The sequence below is a fragment of the Odontesthes bonariensis genome, chromosome 3 (assembly GCF_027942865.1).
Source record: "Odontesthes bonariensis isolate fOdoBon6 chromosome 3, fOdoBon6.hap1, whole genome shotgun sequence".
Lineage (NCBI taxonomy): Eukaryota > Metazoa > Chordata > Actinopteri > Atheriniformes > Atherinopsidae > Odontesthes > Odontesthes bonariensis.
The window spans coordinates 32,309,165-32,330,204 of NC_134508.1; the positions used below are offsets into that span (position 1 = coordinate 32,309,165).

The following is a 21,040-nucleotide window of genomic DNA, read 5'->3' on the forward strand; positions in this document are numbered from 1 at the left end:
CGTTTGGAGCCCAGATATTGAGCAGAGCTTCCAGGAGGCCCTCGCCATCTACCCTCCCTGTGGCAGGAGGAAAATCATCCTGTCAGATGAGGGAAAGATGTACGGTGAGTAGACTGAGTGATAGCCTGAGCAGCAAAAACATGGAAATGAGCCCCATAATGAATGTGCAAAATGAGAAAACCATCCATTCCACAGTGACTTGTGGCTGATAGCTAACAAATATCAAATATGCTGCTTTAAAAACAAAAGACAAAAATACATTTTCTTCCTCTTTTGCTCTCATGTCACAACTCCAACCCAGAGGTGAATGTTTTGTTGCCTCACAGAGCTCTCTTTAACAGGTCTGTACCTGTTGTGCTGTGACCCAAGGGCAGGTTCTTCCAGTCGTACCGGCACTCTCAGAGCTGGTTATCTCCCCCTTGGTTTACACCTTTTCTTTTTCTTTAGAATGTTTTTCTTTACAGCCTGATTTTTATGCCCACCGTTTTACGGCGTCCTCTCTTCATCACTAAGCCCTCCGTCGTGTTTTTTATCGCTCGGCGTCATTGTCTTGTTTCTCCCCACACCGGTATCACCGTAGGTGACTGGTTGAATCTGGTTTCTGTTGAAGAGCTGCGTTTGATGCTGGATCACTCGGTTAAATCAGCAATAATTAACACAGCATGAAACTCAGGAACAAAAACATTGCATTGGCATGCTCCTCTGTTGAAGATTTCATATCCATGTGGTTTCAGAATAGTTGTGTTGTTTCCTGCAGTGTGAGCATTAAATTGCAGGTGTTTAGCCCTTAATGTCCTGAAATACTCCAGATGGATATATTGGCAAGTGCTTCGGTAAAATCACTAATATCCAGGTGCAGGAAATTGAGTGCACTTGTCTTTCATTAGCTTGATCCCACTTTCCCGTTCCTGTTCTTGAGATAGTGCTTTCTGAATTAGATTTAGCATTTCAAGTTGGAGATTTTGCAGAACGGTAATAAATGTTGATTGACAGAAATTGTTTTGCTTTCTTTGCTGTTTTTCTTGGCACCACAAACCAGAAACCCTTTTATTGTTTTGTGATATATATTTTCTTTTTTACAATAATAACTCAACTCCTTCAAGTCCTCATCTTGTTAGACTTTCCTGCTCTTAAACTAATGTCCATCACGCCACAAAAAGTTGACAAAGAATCTTCATTGCGGCCATGAAAAAGATCAATCTGTGCCACCAAATTCTCAAACACACTGTGTGTGTATTTTAGGCATTAGTGCTTATTTTTGGGAGGCTTTTGGGCACTTGACGTCACATTGGATTCTTTTGGAATGTTTCACCCAAGATGGAATCTCATCCAGTCACTTGTCAGGCAGATTTGGATATTCAGGGACTCAAATACTGTTGCTACGTTTATGGTTAATCTGCTTCTGTCTTAAGGAGCAAAGTAGATAGAAACATAGTAAACAATTAGTCTGATTCAACTTCATAATAAACTAATCAAGCTTAGTTTGTATATATTATTAATTTCTGATCATTAGGTTTTTAATCTGACAGACTTTTCCAATGTGTTTCTTTCCTTTTATTTAGATCATTGTAATTTTGGACCAAAAACAAGGAATTTAAAGATGTAAAACTGAGCTTGAGAATCTCAATCACAAACAGTTAATCAATCTATTGTGAAAAAAATGATTATATGTGATTATATGATTCTAGATATTATTATTAATATTATTATTATTATTATCATTATTATCATTATTATATATTAATTTTATATGATAAAGTAAAAATGACTGTCAGTTTCCAGAATGACAGAGCTGGTGTGCAATGTGCTTTTCATTTGCTATTTGTGCTATAATTTGAAGCCATCCTTAATTTTACCTGCATAACTTGTCAGTCCCAGACTCCGTACAGCAACGTCAACAAAGAGGGAGCCTGTGCACAAACCCGCCCCCTTAGCAACAAACTGTCAGGACCCCTTTTAGAGGCTGTTTTTTTTTTTCGAGGGGCACTAAACACCCTCTCAATTTACAATAAGTCATCTGAGGCTCTTCAGGCAGAGCCAAGGCATGCCTCAGAAGAAGCCCTCTCACAAGGTGATTACCTCATACATCTAAAAGCTGCCCTGATGTGAGGTTGGGGGAATGTTAGTGATTGCACTGCATGTAATACTGTCTACCTTGCAGTCTCAGACTCCCAGTGGCCTCCAAAAGCAGACAAGTCATCCCTCCCATTGGGAATTCCACTTTTTCTGCCAATTTTTTTTTATTTTTTTCATTTGGTGGGAAACCTTTACAAATTTCCATTAGCTGGTGGACTGCTTTATACATGTGTGAAGTCTGTTCCTCTCTGTCTAGACTTCTCAGTAGCATTTCCAGTCACTTAGATAGCTCTGGGGTGACAAAAAGTTTAAATAGGGATGATGTTCAATTTAAAGCAGTCGTGTTAGTGTGTTAATAATCATCCTGGTTGTTTCAGACATGAATACAGATGGTAAGTATAGTTATTATGGTTGGGATATTATCTATTACTGTATGTCAAAACATTTAAATAAAACAATCCTTTTATTAGAATACTTCCACAATCTAAGTACAAAACCTGGTACATGGTAAGTTACAACAGCAGGGATTGCAGCAGTGACTAAGAGATGATAGACCAGTCATAAAATTTATTTATTCCACCATGTTTTGAAAATCAGTCAAGTGAGTGGCTCTTATTTGGCACAGGGATCATTGTTGGACATACGTGTTTCAGCAGCTGCAGACAATGACCAAAAAGAAAACATCAAGTACAAAACTACAAACTTGTACTTTGCCAAATAACCTAAAAATAAGCCTGGTAGATATCCACAGAGATTTCTTTGGTAAGACAAAACCAATGTAAAACCATCAGCTGGGACTTGGCCATGACTCCCACAGTGCCTGCTGACCTGAAACATGAAAGTGGGATGCGCTTACATTGAGATGCTCGAACGTGAAAGGTGGTAAGGGATGGCACCGATACAGCCCAAAGGATCCAATGACAATCCCCAACAGTTTTATAGTCACATGATTAGTTGTGCAAATGATTATATAAATATGTTGCCTGTCATTGTCAAGGTTGAATTCCCGTCCCGACACATAAATCTCTGCATCCAGTTCTCGCTGATTTCATTCTAAAAGAATGCGTGCTGATATGTGTCTCCACTGCTCCGACCCTTTCAAATTTTTGATCCGCTTGCTACTTTATTTGTCATCTGTCAAAAACATTTGTTTTAGAGTTTAGACAGCACTGTAATTTATCTATGTAGGTTTATCTTAAAAACACATTTAATGTCAGATGAAGATTATTCACAATTAAATATCACCAGATTGTCCACCTCTACATTAATAGATGGCAATGCAGGTTTGTGTACCCAATGGTGGAATGGAATATTGCACCTCATTTCAAGAAGCTTGGCAGGGCGAAAAGTTTCCAATATGACTGTCCCAAACAACAACACAAGGGTGAAATGAACATGTCCCCCGGCCTGGATCCAATTGACTAGCTTTGATTTATTTCGAAGTGAAATGCAGAGCAACCAAACCTCTCCAGATGAAAAGAATCATAGCTGAAAATAACAAAGAACATTTCTACAGATTTGTCTGAAGCTGGTTCTGTTCATGCCCAGATGGATCAAATATAAGGCTGCCCACACCAAGAGCAATAACTATAACAGTAACTACTCCAATACTGAGGTTAAATTCGATAATTTTTCTGCAGCCCGCAGTTGCAAACTACACAGCATAGGTACATTAAAGTTAATGTAACTTTGTTTGAACAAATAACAATGTTAAGATTAATATAAAAAATATATTTTTTTTTACAGAAAGCTGCTAACAATTCTGCAATGTGTAGTATGAGTTTCCAAACAGAATTACATTGTAAAATACATATAAGATTTGGACTATGTTAGAGAATCCTGACCACACAGTATTGCTGTGACATGACTCTACCCCAACTCAACACAGTTTGTCTGAGCTACCTAGCTGCTTCATGGGAACATGCTTTCAGTGACCCCAATACTGATCAATCACAAGATTCCTTGTTTGGACCACTCTGACACTTCAAACTGGATTTGGTCACCCCTTATCAGATCACCTATGCCCCACTGCCAAGCTGTCTTTGGTGTTCATGGGCTCTGAAGTTTGTTCATTACTCATTTCTTTTGCAACTAGCAGGATATCATCAAACTAATGTTAACACACAGAAGTATGTTCTTTACATGGAGCGATAGATTCTCGTAATTCCTCTTACTTTTGTAGAGTTTTGTGAACCCACCACCTTCTGGTTTCCTTTTTCTTTCTCTGCGGGGTAAAAATCCATTTTGGTTCCTGAGTACAGCTGGAGTGTGCAGCTTACGCTTCTATTCAGAACTTATGGCCCAACAGTGTGGATGCTCAAATCATTATAGTCATAGCCACTGTTACGGCTATTGTTCTTTGTGTGGATGGCCCTTAAGACATGAAAAATAAAGGCATAGCTGATAAATAAAGGGTTTAAGGGATACAGAAGTTTCATTATAGTGTTATGACTCAAACATAGTGTTTTCCAAATGAATTTGCCTCCTCTTTGGCCTCAGCTAAAATGCAGAGGACTAATTACATTTATATTTAAAAGCTAGCCTGACTCTGGTCAGTAGGTAACAACAACAACTTACTAGCACCTTTAAAGATTGAGATTTATCTTAACTTTAAGTCAAATCTCTAAATCTGCAACAAAATGCCAGATGTAAAAACAATAAGGGTTGTTTGTGCTGGACGTAACATCTAACAGGCTTTACGCTTCAGTAAGTGAACAGATTACACAAAAAATATGAGTAATCTGTAAAATAATAAACTGCAGAGACGGATTTTGTTAATGACAGTACCAAGCTATTTATTTCCCTCTGTATCTATGTTAAGATATACTAAAACCGCTGGCTGTAGCCCTATAGTAACAGGCGGATATGAGAAATGCATAATTCCTCTCATCTCGGTCTCAGAAAGCAAAAAAATGTGTTTAATTCTGGTTATGTCATAACTTTCATGACTTAGATTTCCATGTGTGTGATCTGAATACATTGTTATGTTCAAATTTGAGTGCACAATAAATGATTAGCAGCAGCGGATTTTGTAGATTAACTGACTGAGAGCAATTTGAAGAATAGCTTCTCAGTAAAATGAAATAGTTGGAACATTTTACACTGAGTTCAGAGAAAGCACCAGGAAAAAATGTTGTCTGTCTTGTTTGGCTTTGGGGCTGTGCTGACATGTTGTTCACCTTCGTTTTCTGGCCTCAACAGGTGTGTCAGAGCAAAATAATACACCTTTTTCTTCCTCAGCCCTGCAGCTGTCATTATTGCAAAGCACTCTGGGTATGAGGAAAGAAAAAGATTTGAGCGCTAGGGGGAGGCTCATGTTCTGACCTTCGATGACCACATTTGAATTAGCAGCAGGTTCAGTGCATGTGCACAGTTGTGAGAGAACATGTGTGTGTAGGTATCAGAGAAGGGGCTAAGTAAGGCTGTTTGATGACAGAGCAGGCCTGGTGCTTCCCTGTCAGCCCCCTCACTGAGATGTTAGGAATGTTTTCAGTCATGGCTGAGCAGTATGTTAGCAATTTAGGATTACCTCAATGTTATGAGAAGGGAGGAGGGAGGAGAATAAGGGCGTAGAAAAGGTTCAGGGGAGAGACTGAACGGCAGATATGGAGAGGGAGGGGGTGAGTGTAATGGCGAGTGAATAGAGATTACCTTTTTGCTCACTATCTTAGCATGGAAGTGGAAAATTCCAGTAATCATGTAGTCAAAGAAAAAGATGGGCGTGTCTTGTCAGGGAAGAGTTTAAGAACGGCAGCCTGCAGCGATCTGTGTGAGGGTTGAGCAATCAACAAGGGAGTCATGAGCGGTTTGAAAGTGTTCGAGAGATGGAAAGCACAAATGTGGGAATGGAGAGCACAATGAGGCTGTGCATGCGACTGTACAAATGTGTGTCTGTTTGTATGCACCTGTCATGATTCCCTGCAGTGTGGACCTCTGACTGTCTGACCCCCCCCCTCAACCGTGGCAAGTCTGAGCAGATGTCGACTGCCACGGCTGCAGATTGACAAAACAGTCAATCTCTAAATCTTCTGTGTAAAAGTTTCAAGAAGCAATGGATCTGTTCAATATGTAATGCATAGTTTTTTGTTTGTTTATGTTTGTTTGTTTGTTTGCTTGTTTCGGCACTCACATTCTTAATGCATAGCCTCTTTATTGAGCACATATCAGCAGGGTGGTTTCCTGCACACTGCTCTTTAAAAAAAAGCTATTTTCCTGTAGTTCTGTGACTTGCACAGATAATCCTTTCCATCTGTGAAGTGGTGCTACCTGACATATCTAACATTTAGAGATGTAATTATTAACTGGTAAAAAAAAAAATGAGCATAAAAAATTGAGGTGAGCTTGTTTAAAGTACTTGTTTTTAAGTCTTAGTATTGTTCAGTTTCGTGAAAACCTTTTTGAAACTTTGAAAAGCACTGGAGTCACTTACCTGGCCCACTTAACAGTGGTGTCTCAGCACGATGCCGTATATTACATAAAACGAAAACACTGACTTTAAGTATCCTAATACCAACCAGATGTTTTGGGAAAAAAAGGCTGAAGGGATGAACTGAGATCACAACTACAGAATGTCACTGTCCAATTTGAGTAATAAAACAGATATTTGATTTACGATTCAAATACACCATTTATTGTGCTAAACACTGTAGCAAATCACTAAAAGATGTGTACAGTCTGCTTTAATCGTTTCCAGAATCGCTTTAATTGTGAAAACGTAGATTAACTTTGGTTTCATTCAGCCTCAGATTTTGAAGTCCTGAAAGTTTACTTTGTACATTTCTGTTTTGCCAGTCTCAAACAAGTTTTTATCTTTCTCAGTCTTTTTCCTAGTATTCAGTATTTACTTATTTGCAAAAAGAATGTTGCAAAAAAAAGTTGTCCACCCTCTGGCCCCCAGCTAAAGAGATTGAGAGTGACAGTTGGATGGGGGTCGAACTGGCATTGTTCTCTCGCTGCCATCCTCTGTTGGGATGGTCGGCAGCAGGTGCTGTTTGTCCGTTGACTGCGGGGTCACACTGTGGTGTTGTTTTGGGAGAAGGGCTGCCAGGTGGCAGTTGTTGGCAGAGACAGTTATGGCTTTGTGTTTCCTCCAAGAGTCTCTGCCCTTTTCAGCTGCCCCTTTTGCCCCTCCATAACCAACGACCCCCTTCCCAACCTAGTGGCCCTCACCCCTGCCCTAACCCTTGCTTTTCCCAAAGCTGGGAGTCAATATGAGCATGTGTGTGCTCACCCGAGCTCCGGCTGTGTTCGCAGGCCCAATCAGACTGGCTAGCACAGATGTGACAGGCTTACAGGAATGCTAGGAATGCGGAGGCGCTGGAGCGGGTGTGTCCATCCTTGGCCCAGGGCAGAAGGGGAGGAGCTGCCTCGGTATCGGCAGACAGCTCAGCTCTGCTGTGCTGGCCGACTGCCGGACTGACTGGTTGGCTAGTATGGTGAGTGCTGCAAGCCTGCTGGAGATGGCCTGCAGTACTTTTATGGTAATTGCACTAACCAGAGCCTTCTGGAGGCCGAGTGCTAAAGAGTGCATGAAAACACAGGACTTGTTTCTCCTGTCATTATGTGTCTGGAAGGACCTTAAACCTCTGAAACACTCGCTGTGCTGCGTGTCTGTACTGCATGTGTTGAAGAATCTTGACCAATTTTGTCAGTGTAATTTCTGTCAGCAAGTTTAGAATCATTATTCATAATGATATAGTGGTTCAACCTCTTCCTTTGGCCCGACTTTCAGCCACAGAAACCCAGCAAGCGTGACTTGGCAGAGAAGAAAACTCAAAAAGCCTGATGGTCTCACTTTCCTTCGAGACAACATAATGCAGCTTTTTGTGCTTCTCGTACACCAAAGATGAGTTTTGTTTGATCACAGCTACGGTTTGTTTGAAAGCCAGTATTTGTGAAATACTATGCACAGCAATGAATGTAAAAAGAATCATGAAAGCCCCGGAATAGATGCCTGGGTTCTGCGCAACCTGTTTGTGCAGAATTTCGAGTGTAGATGTTATGTCATGAAAAACATGTTTCTGTTTTCTAAGCACTCTTTGTAATTAGGCAGCATGGCTACGTGAGCAGACATTAAGGCGGTGTGAAACACGCTAATGAGAACTCAAAGGCAATGCAAGGAAACCTAACCTTAAATAGCTGATCATTGTAAAAATGTGAAAACAGAGGTGTTGTCGCCAAAGATATCAAGAGTGCCACCCTATGTCCAAATTAGGATATTGTCAGTAATGTGCAGATGTTCAGTAACTGTCTTTTATTGCTTTTTTCTCTGTTTTTTTTATTTTTTATAGGTCGCAATGAATTGATAGCGAGGTACATCAAGTTAAGGACAGGCAAAACCCGCACAAGAAAGCAGGTAAACAACTTGTTTAGAACATTCACATGTTTTGTTTTAGCTGCTTGCAGGGCAATATCTAACAAATGTGCCACCAAAAAGGTGAAAATTATGCACTAGATCCAAACCAATCTCTTTTTTTTTGTCCTTTGTAAGTTTTTTAAAGGATAAATCTGGTTTTACTGTACTGTACATTTCTTTCAACAAATCCTGTGAAAAAAATCCTGTTTCTTTGACTTCCTTAACCTGCTTGTGGAATTGATCATCCAACAGTTCTGAAATGCCAATTTTCGAGGAACGTGTCTAAAATTAATAGCTTCATTCCAACACAATTTCCTAAAACAGTGGGAATTGTAGCTTTTTGGCCAAAATTAATCAAACAAAAGTAGTCAGTGCTTTTTTTGACAACTATTTACAGTAATAATTAATACACATTTACAACCGCAGGAAGGTGTCTGTGGGACTGACTCACAATAAACGACTGCACACATGTTTATTGAATGAACATCTAGTGTGGCCATCTGATACAGTATCATTTTTAACAAGATGGGGTTGTCTTAAATGAGTCTTCTCATAAACGACCCCTTAGGTAAATATAATGACCTTAAATAATATGAGACCTCTAGTGGCTGTGAGAGAAGCTGCATGTGAAGTAGCAAAATGGTGTCCATTAAGGTTACGGTGGTTTAGCACAAAGAATGAGTTTGTTTTTTTAACCCTAACCAAGTAGTGTCTTTTTTAAACCTAACCCAGAAGTCCATTTAGACAATCCATTATTGTCTAAATCCAAACAGGAAGTGACTATATTGTTTATGTTGACTGAACATAACTTAATTGCCCCATCCAGCTCTTCTACTTTCTTCTTAAGAGGAAATTGTAAATATTAAATTAAACTTTTAGAATGATGTTTGCTCAAATGTGCAAACTAGGGATTTCCACGTCTGATCTCAAGTGTCCCATCGGGACGTTGTTTTTTAAAGATCATCTCTGGGTCCTTGAGTTAACTTCAACTCCGGATTTCTGTTATTTTTACATGCTGCAACTGCGACATTCACTGTATGGTAATTAGCATGTGGCTAATTTTCTCATTATGAATTTTTATGACTATATCATTGTTAAAATGCACACAGTAGTTCTATTCCTTGTATGAGTAAAATAGCTGCAACTCACCAACATCACTGAATTAATGAGAGACAGTGGTATAATGCGAGACCACGACAGAGACCTACTAACTATATTTAATGTCATCACGGTACAAACGTTGTGATGACGCAAATGTTACGGAAAGAAGGCCATTTGATAAAATGTGCTTATTTCCACATGTCTCAGTTTCTCTTCTGCAATGTTACATGAACTGTCTCGAATAAAAATCTATGCTGATTTTTATTTACATTGTAATTTTGTAAATATTGTTTGTATGTAAATAACTCGGAGTTTCCTTTTTGTGACCTGTAAAGGTGGTAGTTTAGCAGAAATTATGGGTCATTTGGGGAAGTTTTAGCTCAATGGGTCATCTTTCACTTGTAAGCCCCAATTTTCCCAAGAGATTTTTTTATAAGCTTGTGAACATCTTTATAGTAGATTTCCAGCATTGCTTGTGCAGCACAATCATGAGAATTATCAGGGATTTTGAGTCAATTTTTTACAACATTTAATAGTAATAACACATTTGTTTGAACAAAGCTACGAGTAGTTTTGGTTCCTGTTTACATCTTAATCTATACTCTAGTCCTCAAAACAACATCTCGGTCAGTGTAATATTTATTCAGAATATTATTACATGTTTACACCCATGTTATTCACTAAAATTAAAATTCATCTATAGAATTGATTCCCATCTCCATTTAATTTAGGACAGTGTTTAACAAATTCAATCATTGTGGCATTTGAAATAGCAGGTACTGCATGTCTGAATTGTGTGAGATTTAGTTTTTTCTGTTGTTACCTTTTTATTAGTTGCACACCATGCACAACTTTGTGACATGGTTGTGTTTAAGAGTTTACACAAGTTGGTGGTGTTTTCCCTCATGTGGCAGTGTTTTGCTTGCAGTTTTTTTTCTTCCCATTAGCACCATGACAGCTTCTGTTTCGTGGCACTGGGCTTATTTTTGCTGGCCTCATCGTCCTGTGTAAAGTTTAATTGGTTTGACCTATAAATCCATTCAAACTTATAGATTCTAAACACCTCACTGAACAGTTGTTTCTTTCTTAGTTGAAGTTTGATTAGTAATTCATTAAGGGTGAGGTGACTGCCTGTGTAAAAGAAGTGTTTTATCAAACATACAGACAAAACTGTCATTTAAAATGTGGAATATCATCTAACTTGATGTCTTGATATGTTTGTTGCTCTTGCAAAGAATGCGGTTACACTCAATGTCTCTATCACTATGGTTGTGTGTGCATGCATGTTATTTTTACGCTCAAAAACTGTCTCACACCCCTTTAGGTGTCTAGTCACATACAGGTGTTAGCGCGGAAGAAAGTTCGTGAATACCAGGCGGGTATAAAGGTAGGTGCCGCCGGTCTCCCGGCAACACTGACTGGGCTTCTCTTTCCTCTTTGGTTACGGCTTCTCCCTTTCTTTTCTTGTCTTTTTTTTCTCCCTGTCTCCTTTCCTCTTCCCTCCTCTTGGCTATTCTCCTGTGCAGGTTTCTAGCCACTTGCAGGTTCTCGCCCGGAGAAAATCTCGCGAGATCCAGTCAAAGCTAAAGGTATGCGCTTCACCGCGGCCTCGGCGGGGCTCGTACAGGCTTGGCTTTGCACTAACCAGCTCATTTGTGAATCTGATTATCAGTCCTTGCTTTTGATGTGAAGCTTGTAATAAGTAGATGCATGCTCGCAATGCAGAAAACAGTTCTTAACAGTTCTTAACAGTATGTTACAATCCTGCTTCTGTGCATGCAGTGCACCAACACACAAGGCTTTTTAACTCGCACTGTAGGTCTGAGCCCCATTAAAAATAAAGCTAATCCCTAAAATGAAAGTATAATATCTGTTTCTGTAGTGCTTGTTTTAAATGAATGCAATGCAAACTGCTATGATGGTCCCAAAGAAATATATTTTAGCTGCATGTTACTCCAGCTCAGTATGTATCCACTGTGCCAGCCAGCTTCTGCACCACACTACGCTCTTCTGGCACTTAATCTCCTAAAACTGTCTTTTACTTTTATTTCTTGAGTTCCTTTATTGTATCTATTTGTAATGTCCTCTGTAACTCAATGTAAAATTAATCTTTCAATGGTTCATTGTGTGACTCTATTTTTACTTGTCTTTCTTTAAATTCCTCTGGACTCTTCATGCTTTTTACCATTTTTGCATATTCACAAATACATAATTAATGCAGAGACTGCTAAATACTACAGTTACTGTATTCAGTGATGCTAACCTCAACTCAGATTAACCTCTTAATGCAGACTAATCTTGTCGGGGAGAGCAGTATCCATGGTGGTCATGATTTAGCTTAAATTGGTTACATGCTGTATGCAGTGTGGTGCACTGGTGTTTAACCTTAAAAGTAAATGTTTGCATCACTTTCCTTGGATCAAATCTGTCAAGGTGTCCAAATGCTGAGTATAAACATCCTTTCTCCTTTAACCTCCTCCTTCAATCATGACAGAGTTAGCAGGGCTCTTAAAAATGCTTTTGAACAGAAGGAATATTCCAATAATCACTCACAAGAGCCAAAAAAAAAGGCTTTTTTTCTGTTAGATTAGAAAACATCAGTAACCTGTCTTCCCTGTCTTGTTAAGAACGCATATATTTAATATTTCTCAACTATATTTCATGCTCATGTGTGAAAGTCCATTCACAGTTATGTAGGGATAACCTTAATGTTATTTTCACTTAAGATTTAATTTAATAAAGTAATTGGGTTTGTAATGCTTTATTAGTTCAATTTTGTTGAACAGTTCTGTCACTTTGTTTCTGTGGACAAGACATTTGATTCGGTTTTTGCTTGTTTTTGGACCTTTTTAAATATTGATGAACACCAAGTGAGGTGAACATGCAGATGTAGCCACTACGACACCCTGTTGAAGAGTTTGTGAATTAAAAATAGATTTCTTGTAACTTAAAATCCTTAAAAAACTGCGTTTCCATGCCACTTTCCAAGCCAGTGATCAAGTATGACAGCTGAAATGGATTCTGACTCTGTCACAGCTGTACATCTGATAGAATACACCGAAGTCTTGTGTTGTAATAAACCGCCAAAGATGCGACTTCCTTCAGATTTTCATTCTGTTGATTTTTCTTTTCTAATACTTTTTAGTCTCGTTAACACCTTACTGGTGTCCAATAAGAAAAAAGGCTGCCTCTTGTTTCCCTAAGTCCCCACTGAGCCTCATAACTGTTAACCAAAGCAAACTGCCATTCATGGTGTGTTTGAAACATTTGGTTGTGTCACATCATATTCACATATCAAGTTTATTTTGCCAAGAATATTTATCTCTCAACGTGATTTAGAACTGCACAGTACTAATGGTTTCTTTCTTTTTTGATTCAGGCGATGAATTTGGTAAGTGAATTTGGCTTGTGCAATATGCTTCCCTCCTCCCCTTTGTTTGGCAGCACTAGTGCACTGTCCCTTTGCTATGGCCCTCTGCTGGCATGGCGTCGCGTCCCATAGCTATCCCGTAATGAAGCAATGCTTAGGAAACGGTTCAGAACACTGCGCTGCTGCACATCCTGCCTGATGTAGCATAATCGCCCCTCAGCCTTTAGACAAATTCTTGCTTGCTTTGCAAAAGGTGGCGTTCTCTGATACGGGGCCTCGCTTCTGACAAATCTTTTCTTTAATATCAAAATCAGAGCCTTTTGGTTAAAGAACAAATATATGGCGAACAAAGTAAAGAGAGGATGATAATACATTTTTAAACGTCATTTGGTGCGTTTACGAATGAGAAACTGTGTGTCACACATTGTTTCAAATTAACTCCTCCGTGCGATTTGGATGTGAATTGGCTGGCCTTGGATATCTTATGTGCTGCACTCTCAGTGCTTGCGTAGCAAACGTTGAATTTTTCTGTTTACTCTCAGATTATGCAAATTAAATCAATTTGTTACATTTTTTTTCTGAGGTGATCTTTGTAACATACTGACTGACTGTTGGAGTAACGCTGCTTCATTTTCTCTGCTCTGCTCTCTACTTCATACTAAAAGCTGCTTCATCATCAGAACAATACTGTAGAATAACATAGCAATAACGTACTGTTCAAATAAGTTCATGTGAAGCTCATTTTTACAGTTAAATATATTCATTTTAGACGTTTGTCAAACACATTGCATAGTTGATTATGATTAGGTTATGCTGCCACCTTGTGGTTGACTCCCCCCATTTCTCTTTGTAAAATTGTAGGATCAGGCATCTAAAGACAAAGCCTTGCAGAACATGGCGGCACTGTCGTCAGCACAGATCGTCTCCCCAAGCATGATAAAGAATCACCTTCCGCCACTGTCGCCTGCCCCATACCAACCAGCCAGAGTGAGACCACAATTCAGCAAATGATCATTTTTATGCAGTTGTAAGACAGCAAATGCATTTTACCTTATTTCTCATCTTCCAGTTCTGGCCTGCTCCAATCCCAGTACAGGCTGGACCATCTCAGGAGTAAGTAAAGCCCTCTGCTGAACCCCCCAGATCTTTTTGGTATGAAGTCAGTATGTGTGCAGTTTGTGAACAGAGGACTTGGTGCAGGATATAAGTAAATGCAAGAATTAATGAGTGAATCAGTGACCCGTTTAGGTTTTATTATCAGGTGGGTATTGCAGGGTATATTTAATGAATCACATTTTTCAACGCCAGGATGGTTCTAGATTTCAACCCGGGAAGGACTCCTGGGCTCGGCCGCACCAGCCATGCGTAAGTTCCCCCTAGCCCAGGCTCAACTGTGAGCACAAAGCAGCACTAACTCCCCCTTCACATTGTATTGTACTGTATGTTTCCTGCACTGATGTAAAGCACCACAAATTAACTGCTTCAGATTTGATCTAGAAAAACAGATCAGATAAATCTTTCTGGTGTTTGATGACCTGAAAAAATATTTGGTGAAATTTAATTGAGTAGCCAGTAAACTAAATAAGTGGTGCTGTTTTGCATCATTAAGAAGTGTTGAAGCAGGTGGACTTACGCCTAGCTGGTGCAGCAACACATGCTTTCTTTTTAACACTAACAAATCTGCACAATAAAGACCAGAGATATAAACATAGTAGGACCCGTTAGAAACGAACATTTGATAACCAAGGTCTGTACCTGACTGGATCATTTGTTGTCTTTCAGCATAAAACCTTTTGTACAGTCCCCATACCAAAGCCTACCAGGTCCTGTACAACAACCCATACCAGGTAAGTTAAAGTAAAATCAGAGAAATTTCTTCAGGCAATGAAAACAGATTGTTTTTTTATTAATGAACATGTGTTTGTTGGTGCAGCTTATGAGCCTTTGGCGCCCCCTCCTGCACCAACAGCTACTGCAGTTCCAGTGTGGCAGGATCGAACAATCGCTTCCTCAAAGCTGCGAATGCTAGAGTACTCAGCTTTTATGGAGGTCCAGAGAGACCTAGACAACGTAAGTTAAATATATTTCATTAGAGAAGTTGATGTCTGTTTAAGCCAGAGAGGGTTTGGTACCAGCCCCAAGTGGCCCTCAGAGGGATTACAATTTAACAATTTTACATTTTTTGGCTCCAACAGAAATAATCCTTGTGTTTTAAGTAGGGGTTTAATTGACATTTTTGTCTCTTATGTCTGTCCACTGCAGTACAGCAAACACCTATTTGTCCACATCGGACAGAGCAATCCCTCCTACAGCGATCCGCTACTCGAGGCTGTGGACATCCGGCAGATCTACGACAAGTTCCCTGAGAAGAAAGGCGGGCTCAAAGAGCTTTACGAGAAAGGCCCCCAGAATGCTTTCTTCCTCGTAAAATTCTGGGTGAGTTCTTATTTTCGTCTGCCATCTATTAGTTTTGTCTTTTTGGTGCATTTTCTTCTCTGGTAATGCATCTCCTGCTTCCTATTATTGTAACAAAATGATGCTTGGAGTAGTGCAGAGCATGATTTTAAGATTATGCATTTCACAAAGCGTTGCTTCATCGTGCCACTACACTTCTCTTTCTGCCTCACATATTTTGTCCCCAAGTTCTTTTGAGAATTTTGTTATTTCACAGCAACAGAATACCTCTTTTTAGCTCTTATTGCTCAAGTGCTGCAAGGGGCCTTTGTTACAGTATGTTTCGAAGCATTTTATGATCAATATTGTGAAATTTGTGCACTATGCAGGCTGACCTGAACAGCAGCGGCATGCCGGACGGCCCAGGTTCCTTCTACGGTGTCAGCAGCCAGTACAGCAGCGCTGAGAACATGACGATCACTGTTTCAACCAAAGTTTGCTCATTTGGCAAGCAGGTTGTTGAGAAAGTAGAGGTAAGGACGTGTATTAACTGGTTCTTTTTTCTAAAATTATACATCTCATATACATTGTCAGCTGACTGTTGGGTGTTTTTGACGTTTCAGACAGAGTATGCCCGCCTGGAGGGAGGGAAGTGTGTTTACAGAATCCACCGCTCTCCTATGTGCGAGTACATGATCAACTTTATCCACAAGCTCAAACACTTGCCTGAAAAATACATGATGAACAGTGTTCTTGAAAACTTCACAATCCTACAGGTAATGTATTGTCGGTTATAATTAATTGTTAAAGGAACTGAATGGGAGAGGTATTTTGTTTATTTACTTTCTTAGAATCGGATGCTTTGATCTCCAATAGGCATAATTATAAAACTTGCAATTTTTCAAAATTTTAAGCAAGATTCATGTATTATTATTATTTTTTTTTACATGATTTTCACCATACCCTGCTATAAACACCGTTGAAACTAAGTGGCTAAACCTCAATGGTAGTAAATGTGAGCAGAACTAAAAACCTTTGCAAATTTGCAAATGGCTAAAATTCCCTGAACAAGATCTGAAAGACTGTTGGCTGAATAAAGAAAAGGCTTGTACAAATTGTGATACTTGCCAAATTGGTAGTACAAACTGATTTTAAAGTGTACCTAAGCTTTTGCTTTGTGCCCTTTACCTTTTTTTTTTCAAACAGTAAAAGATGGATAGATAATAAGTGTCATCTTTAAGTTTATATTAACTGGAAATAAGGAAGTCTTTTGCATTAATATTTGTATGTCACTCTAGACTGACAAACACTTAATCTGCTTCCCATTAATCTGAAAGCAGCTGTGAATGGCCCTATTGGTGCTTTGCCATAACATTTTAAGACAGAAATCTGATCAAGTTTGACCTAGTAATGTATACCGATCACTTTCAACTCGACACAAATTGTGGGTTAATGTGACATATGTTCAGAGGAACCCAACATGTTGTAATTTTAGGGAGATAAATAAATGAATAACAGTGCTGTTTAAACTTTTCTCTGTATTGGTTTTATCTACAATAATAAACGGCAGCACTGAGTTTACTTTTTCTCTGCATCTGAGATAAATGAATGAGAGAGAATTGTTTGAACTGAAGCTAAAGGTACTGGTCCCTGCCTGATTATATATCAATATATATTATTCCGATCTTTTGATTTCTGCTGCTCCCAACTACCATCGTTATATTTAACGCAGTCTTCTGACTTTGTCAGTTTGATATGAAATCTTATGATAGAATAAAAACTGTAAGACTTGCAGAGTTTTGTCTAATGAGCTTATCTTCTGACAGCTTACTGTGACGGTGCAGAGACGGTGTCCTCCGGTGAAATTAACATCACGTTTTCCTCCAGTTAATAACAACTAAGCTGTCACCGTTGTCCGCTTAAACAAACTTAAACACATAAGAGAACTGATATTTAAAGGAGAAGAACATTAATGGAAAAAAGAGTGTTTCCCTTGTTTTCATTCATTACGCTAAATGAAGCTAACAGTCGTAACTTCACAGTAAGCGAGGACATGAGAAGTGTCTGAGTCTGTTAATCTAACTGCATCAACCCTGTCTTCTTTCTCCTCAGGTGGTGACAAACCGCGACACCCAGGAGACCCTGCTCTGTATAGCATTTGTTTTTGAGGTTTCCAATAGTGAACACGGAGCTCAGTATCACGTCTACAGACTTGTTAAAGACTAACAGCTCGTCAGGGAAGTTCTGGAAAAGCCAGACAAAAGCGTGTCACAATCTCTCTTTGACCACCTCCAGGAAAAAAATCTACAATAACAAACATTCAAACAACACTAGACCGAACTAACATGGACACATTTTATGCTTTAAAGAAAGTACGCACGGAAAAGAAGTGTTGATGTGCCAATGTTCAAAGAAATTTGAAGAACTGCGGACAACCAGCTGTTTTCCATGTGTTTAAACATGATTAAGATGAAGTGGGTGACTTTTGCAGATGTAATTGATGGAGCTTGAAAAGTTTTCTTGAGGGAATGAGAATGTGTTTAGGGCTGAAAAGACTTAGTAACCATGGGAACATGCTCTGAGCTGTAAGAGAAGTGTATGTTGGATTGAGTGGAGAGTATAGGACCACAGAAAGGGGGGGAAACAGAGGAAAGTGGTATGTTTGTTAGGAAAGCAAGTGCCTTCTCACCAAAGGTTATATCATTGCCTGCCACTTTGGATTGCCTTTTTACTACCTCTTGTTTTTAAATGGACAGAAAAATAGTCATACAGGTGTGTTTTGTTTCAAGAAAATTGGAATTAAAAAAACTCAGATCAACATCTTTGGAGGCAGTTTTTGTCTTCATACACACAGAAGAATGGGATAACAAATTTTCATGTAGTCTGTTTTACAAAAAAAAAAAGAAAAAAAAACATTGTCCCAAGTTTTACAGTCCAAGTGTACAGGGGGAAGATTAATTGTGTTGCTGTGTTATTAAGGTTCTGCTTTTTTATATTTACTCCACAATTAAAAATCAGGTCTTACAAGCATCTATCTGTAACTGACTTTTGACACTTGGGATGTCTTGTACCGTAGCTATCCTGACATGAAGCCAGGGCTTTGCCTTCTTTAAGAGACCCACTGTTATTTCTTTCTGTTTGAAGACGTGTGCTTGGATGCACTTATAAAGATCAAGATGGGGGTTTGCAACAACAACAGTGCTTATTTTCTGCCTTGAGTTATGTAGCTTAATTGAAAAAAAATGAATTGTTTCTGTACTGTGAGTCAGTGGATACTAAAGGAATATGTGTTACATAGGAGTATTGAGGGGGGGGGGGGGGGGGCTGCTTCTTGCTCATATTTGTGATCAAGTAACTCAGCACAGAGACCATGGTTTAAGGTGAGAGGTTAATCACTGTTTCTTTTGTTTAAAAAAAGAGATTGTATGCTGTGAAGTTGGTTCATTTGCTTCACTTGTCTTCTCCGTGTAATGTGTGGAGAAGCTACATTCATTGATAAAAGTTTGGTTTTTATATTTAAGACAATTTTTTACACGCAAAATAATTTCGAAATAGGTCTAAACAATTGTCTTGAATGAAAGCCATTGTCTCTGTGGAGTATGACCATTGATTGTTATTTATAGGGTTGGAAAAGAAATGGCGGGAGGGCAGGTTGGGGCTCTGGAGATGAGTTGATAATTTTCCATTGTGATGGAGATGTTAAAAGTATTGCAGTACCTGTATTAGGGTCCTGCTGGACAAGTGTCTACTCTGTGTGGTTCACTGGACAAATTTGCAATGAAAGTGCAAATTTAAGATATTTCGGTGGCATAATTGCACCTGGCTTTGAATGTCATATTTCACAAGCTAGACACAATAACACTCCTCCTCTTGCAGGTCTCCAAGTTTATCTTTTATACAAACATTTTCTGCCATTATCAAGATTAATGTTTTGTTTTGATTTTGTTGTCTTTTGACTTTCAGTGGTTGCCATATGCTTCACTGAAAATAATGTGTGATTGTACTGGTATTGATAATTAATATTGAGATATCTAATGTATCATATTCTGAATGGTGTGGGCAGTTCTTCTTTTTTTTTGGTTTAAGGTGGTTTACTATTGTCTTTGTTACCATTGTGCATTGCAATTTTATACTTAAAAGTAGAGGTTGGACTATGTAATCAAAAAAATGTATCTAACAATACAAGACGCATGGTGCCTTTGGGGCCATTTCCCCCAAAAAACTCATTAAACATGTTTGTTAATTTGTTTTGTCTGCAAGTGTTCTTTTCATATCATCGTCACAAAAACACATGCTATGAAATACTTGTGTTGTTTGTGTTGCAATAGGGTCTTGGTATTTTCCCTCACGTGTACATCTTACATTGTTTTATCAATGCAGTGTTTTGATGAAGAAAAACATTTGAAAGTAATTCAACCAGAAGACTTTAATTATTAGAAAATGTACAGATGGGTACAGCAAAGTATGATTATGGATATGTGAACCCTTCATCTCCCAAGAGGAGATTTTCAGCTAAAATTACACAACAAGGACTCTTTCTGACTTAAACAGCTGTTACCAAAATATAGAAACCATAGCATTTAGATGCGGTCAAAGAAATAAGTTTGAGAATGAAGTCAGTTTATTTTTACTTAAACACATAGTATTTTCCTCCGTTTGCCTGTTTTGTAATTTAGTTGCATTTAAAATGAACACTTTGCATTTAAAGTATCTCTGCTAAAAGTTAAAGCAGTACCTTTCACTGTCGCCCGCCCTGGAAAGCAATGTCTGGTTGAGCATCCTTCATCATGAAAGAAACATTTCCTCTCTAAATCTACAGTTTCATTTGAATAACTAAAAGGCTCAATGGTCAATTTAGTACAGTAGTGCTTGATGGTTTGTGAACTCTTCTGACATTTCTGTAAACATGACATAAGAGTTCAACACAAAAATATCACTGGTTAATTAGTGAGGGAAATGATCAACATATTGATCACAGTCAAAAGTGTGCTGACTAATTCATAGAATATCTGATGGGGACAGTTTTAAGTCCGGTACTTCCAATCAATGGCGTGAAGTGTGTCAGCTGTGAGTGGGTACCCTGTATTATGGAAAACAGAGTTCTAGCAGTGTCTGATCTTTGCAGCACATGTGTGGAAGTGTGTTATTGCACAAAGGACATTTTTGAGGACCTCAAATAAAGTTGATGTCTATCAAGCTGGAAAAGGTTAAAACAAAACACATCTCTAAATTTAGAGTTTAGGCTCAATTAGATCATCAATTAGATCTAAAATGGGTGCTAAAGATCATGTGGATGAGCAAAAACTGCTGCAAGAGAAAAGTTTTGTAGATGGATAAGACTGATAAAATACTTTTTGGTTTAAATGAGAAGCATTATTTTTTGAAAAAAATAAAATGCTACATTCCAGTATAAGAGCTGTGAAACGTGGTTTTAGCCTTTCAGTGTCTGCACCAGAATGTTGTATATCTTCTACAAGGATGTGGTGGAGAGAGCAGTCTGCTTTGCAGCCATCTGTTGGGGCAGCAGTATTGGAGCCAGAGACTCAAAGAAACTTAATAAACTGATAAAGAAGGTTGACTCTGTGCCACGGACTGCTTTTGAGGCCCTGGACATAATTGTAAAAAGAAGAATGTTGCACAAGTTAATGAACATAAAGAACGATACTGCCCACCTTCTCCATGACATTGTGTTGAAACAATAAAGTATGATCAGTATGAGGCTTCTTCAACTACGATATAACACA

At 38.8% G+C, this 21,040-nt stretch overlaps 1 protein-coding gene across 3 annotated transcripts; it reads left to right on the forward strand.

The window, feature by feature from the left end:
- Nucleotides 1-11: 11 nt before the first annotated feature.
- Nucleotides 12-19,543, forward strand: tead3b (TEA domain family member 3 b). Of its 3 annotated transcripts, XM_075461580.1 has the most exons (14): nt 12-104; nt 8,367-8,431; nt 10,857-10,919; nt 11,059-11,121; nt 12,912-12,923; nt 13,764-13,889; nt 13,972-14,015; nt 14,211-14,267; nt 14,685-14,749; nt 14,836-14,972; nt 15,165-15,338; nt 15,686-15,829; nt 15,920-16,072; nt 17,409-19,543. In XM_075461580.1, exons 1-14 carry the CDS (start codon nt 98-100, stop codon nt 17,520-17,522), a joined length of 1,224 nt encoding a protein of 407 aa, XP_075317695.1. In that variant the 5' UTR covers nt 12-97; the 3' UTR covers nt 17,523-19,543. The 3 variants fall into 3 exon arrangements, with proteins under 3 accessions (XP_075317695.1, XP_075317696.1, XP_075317697.1); XM_075461581.1 differs by lacking the exon at nt 11,059-11,121; XM_075461582.1 differs by lacking the exons at nt 10,857-10,919; nt 12,912-12,923; nt 14,211-14,267.
- Nucleotides 19,544-21,040: the final 1,497 nt, after the last annotated feature.

Bases quoted from the DNA above. Each gene is read 5' to 3' on its own strand.
- tead3b (XM_075461580.1), top strand. The intron at 14,973-15,164 runs GTAAGTTAAATA...TGTCCACTGCAG, and splicing joins TCCAGAGAGACCTAGACAAC to TACAGCAAACACCTATTTGT. The intron at 15,830-15,919 runs GTAAGGACGTGT...TTGACGTTTCAG, and splicing joins AGGTTGTTGAGAAAGTAGAG to ACAGAGTATGCCCGCCTGGA.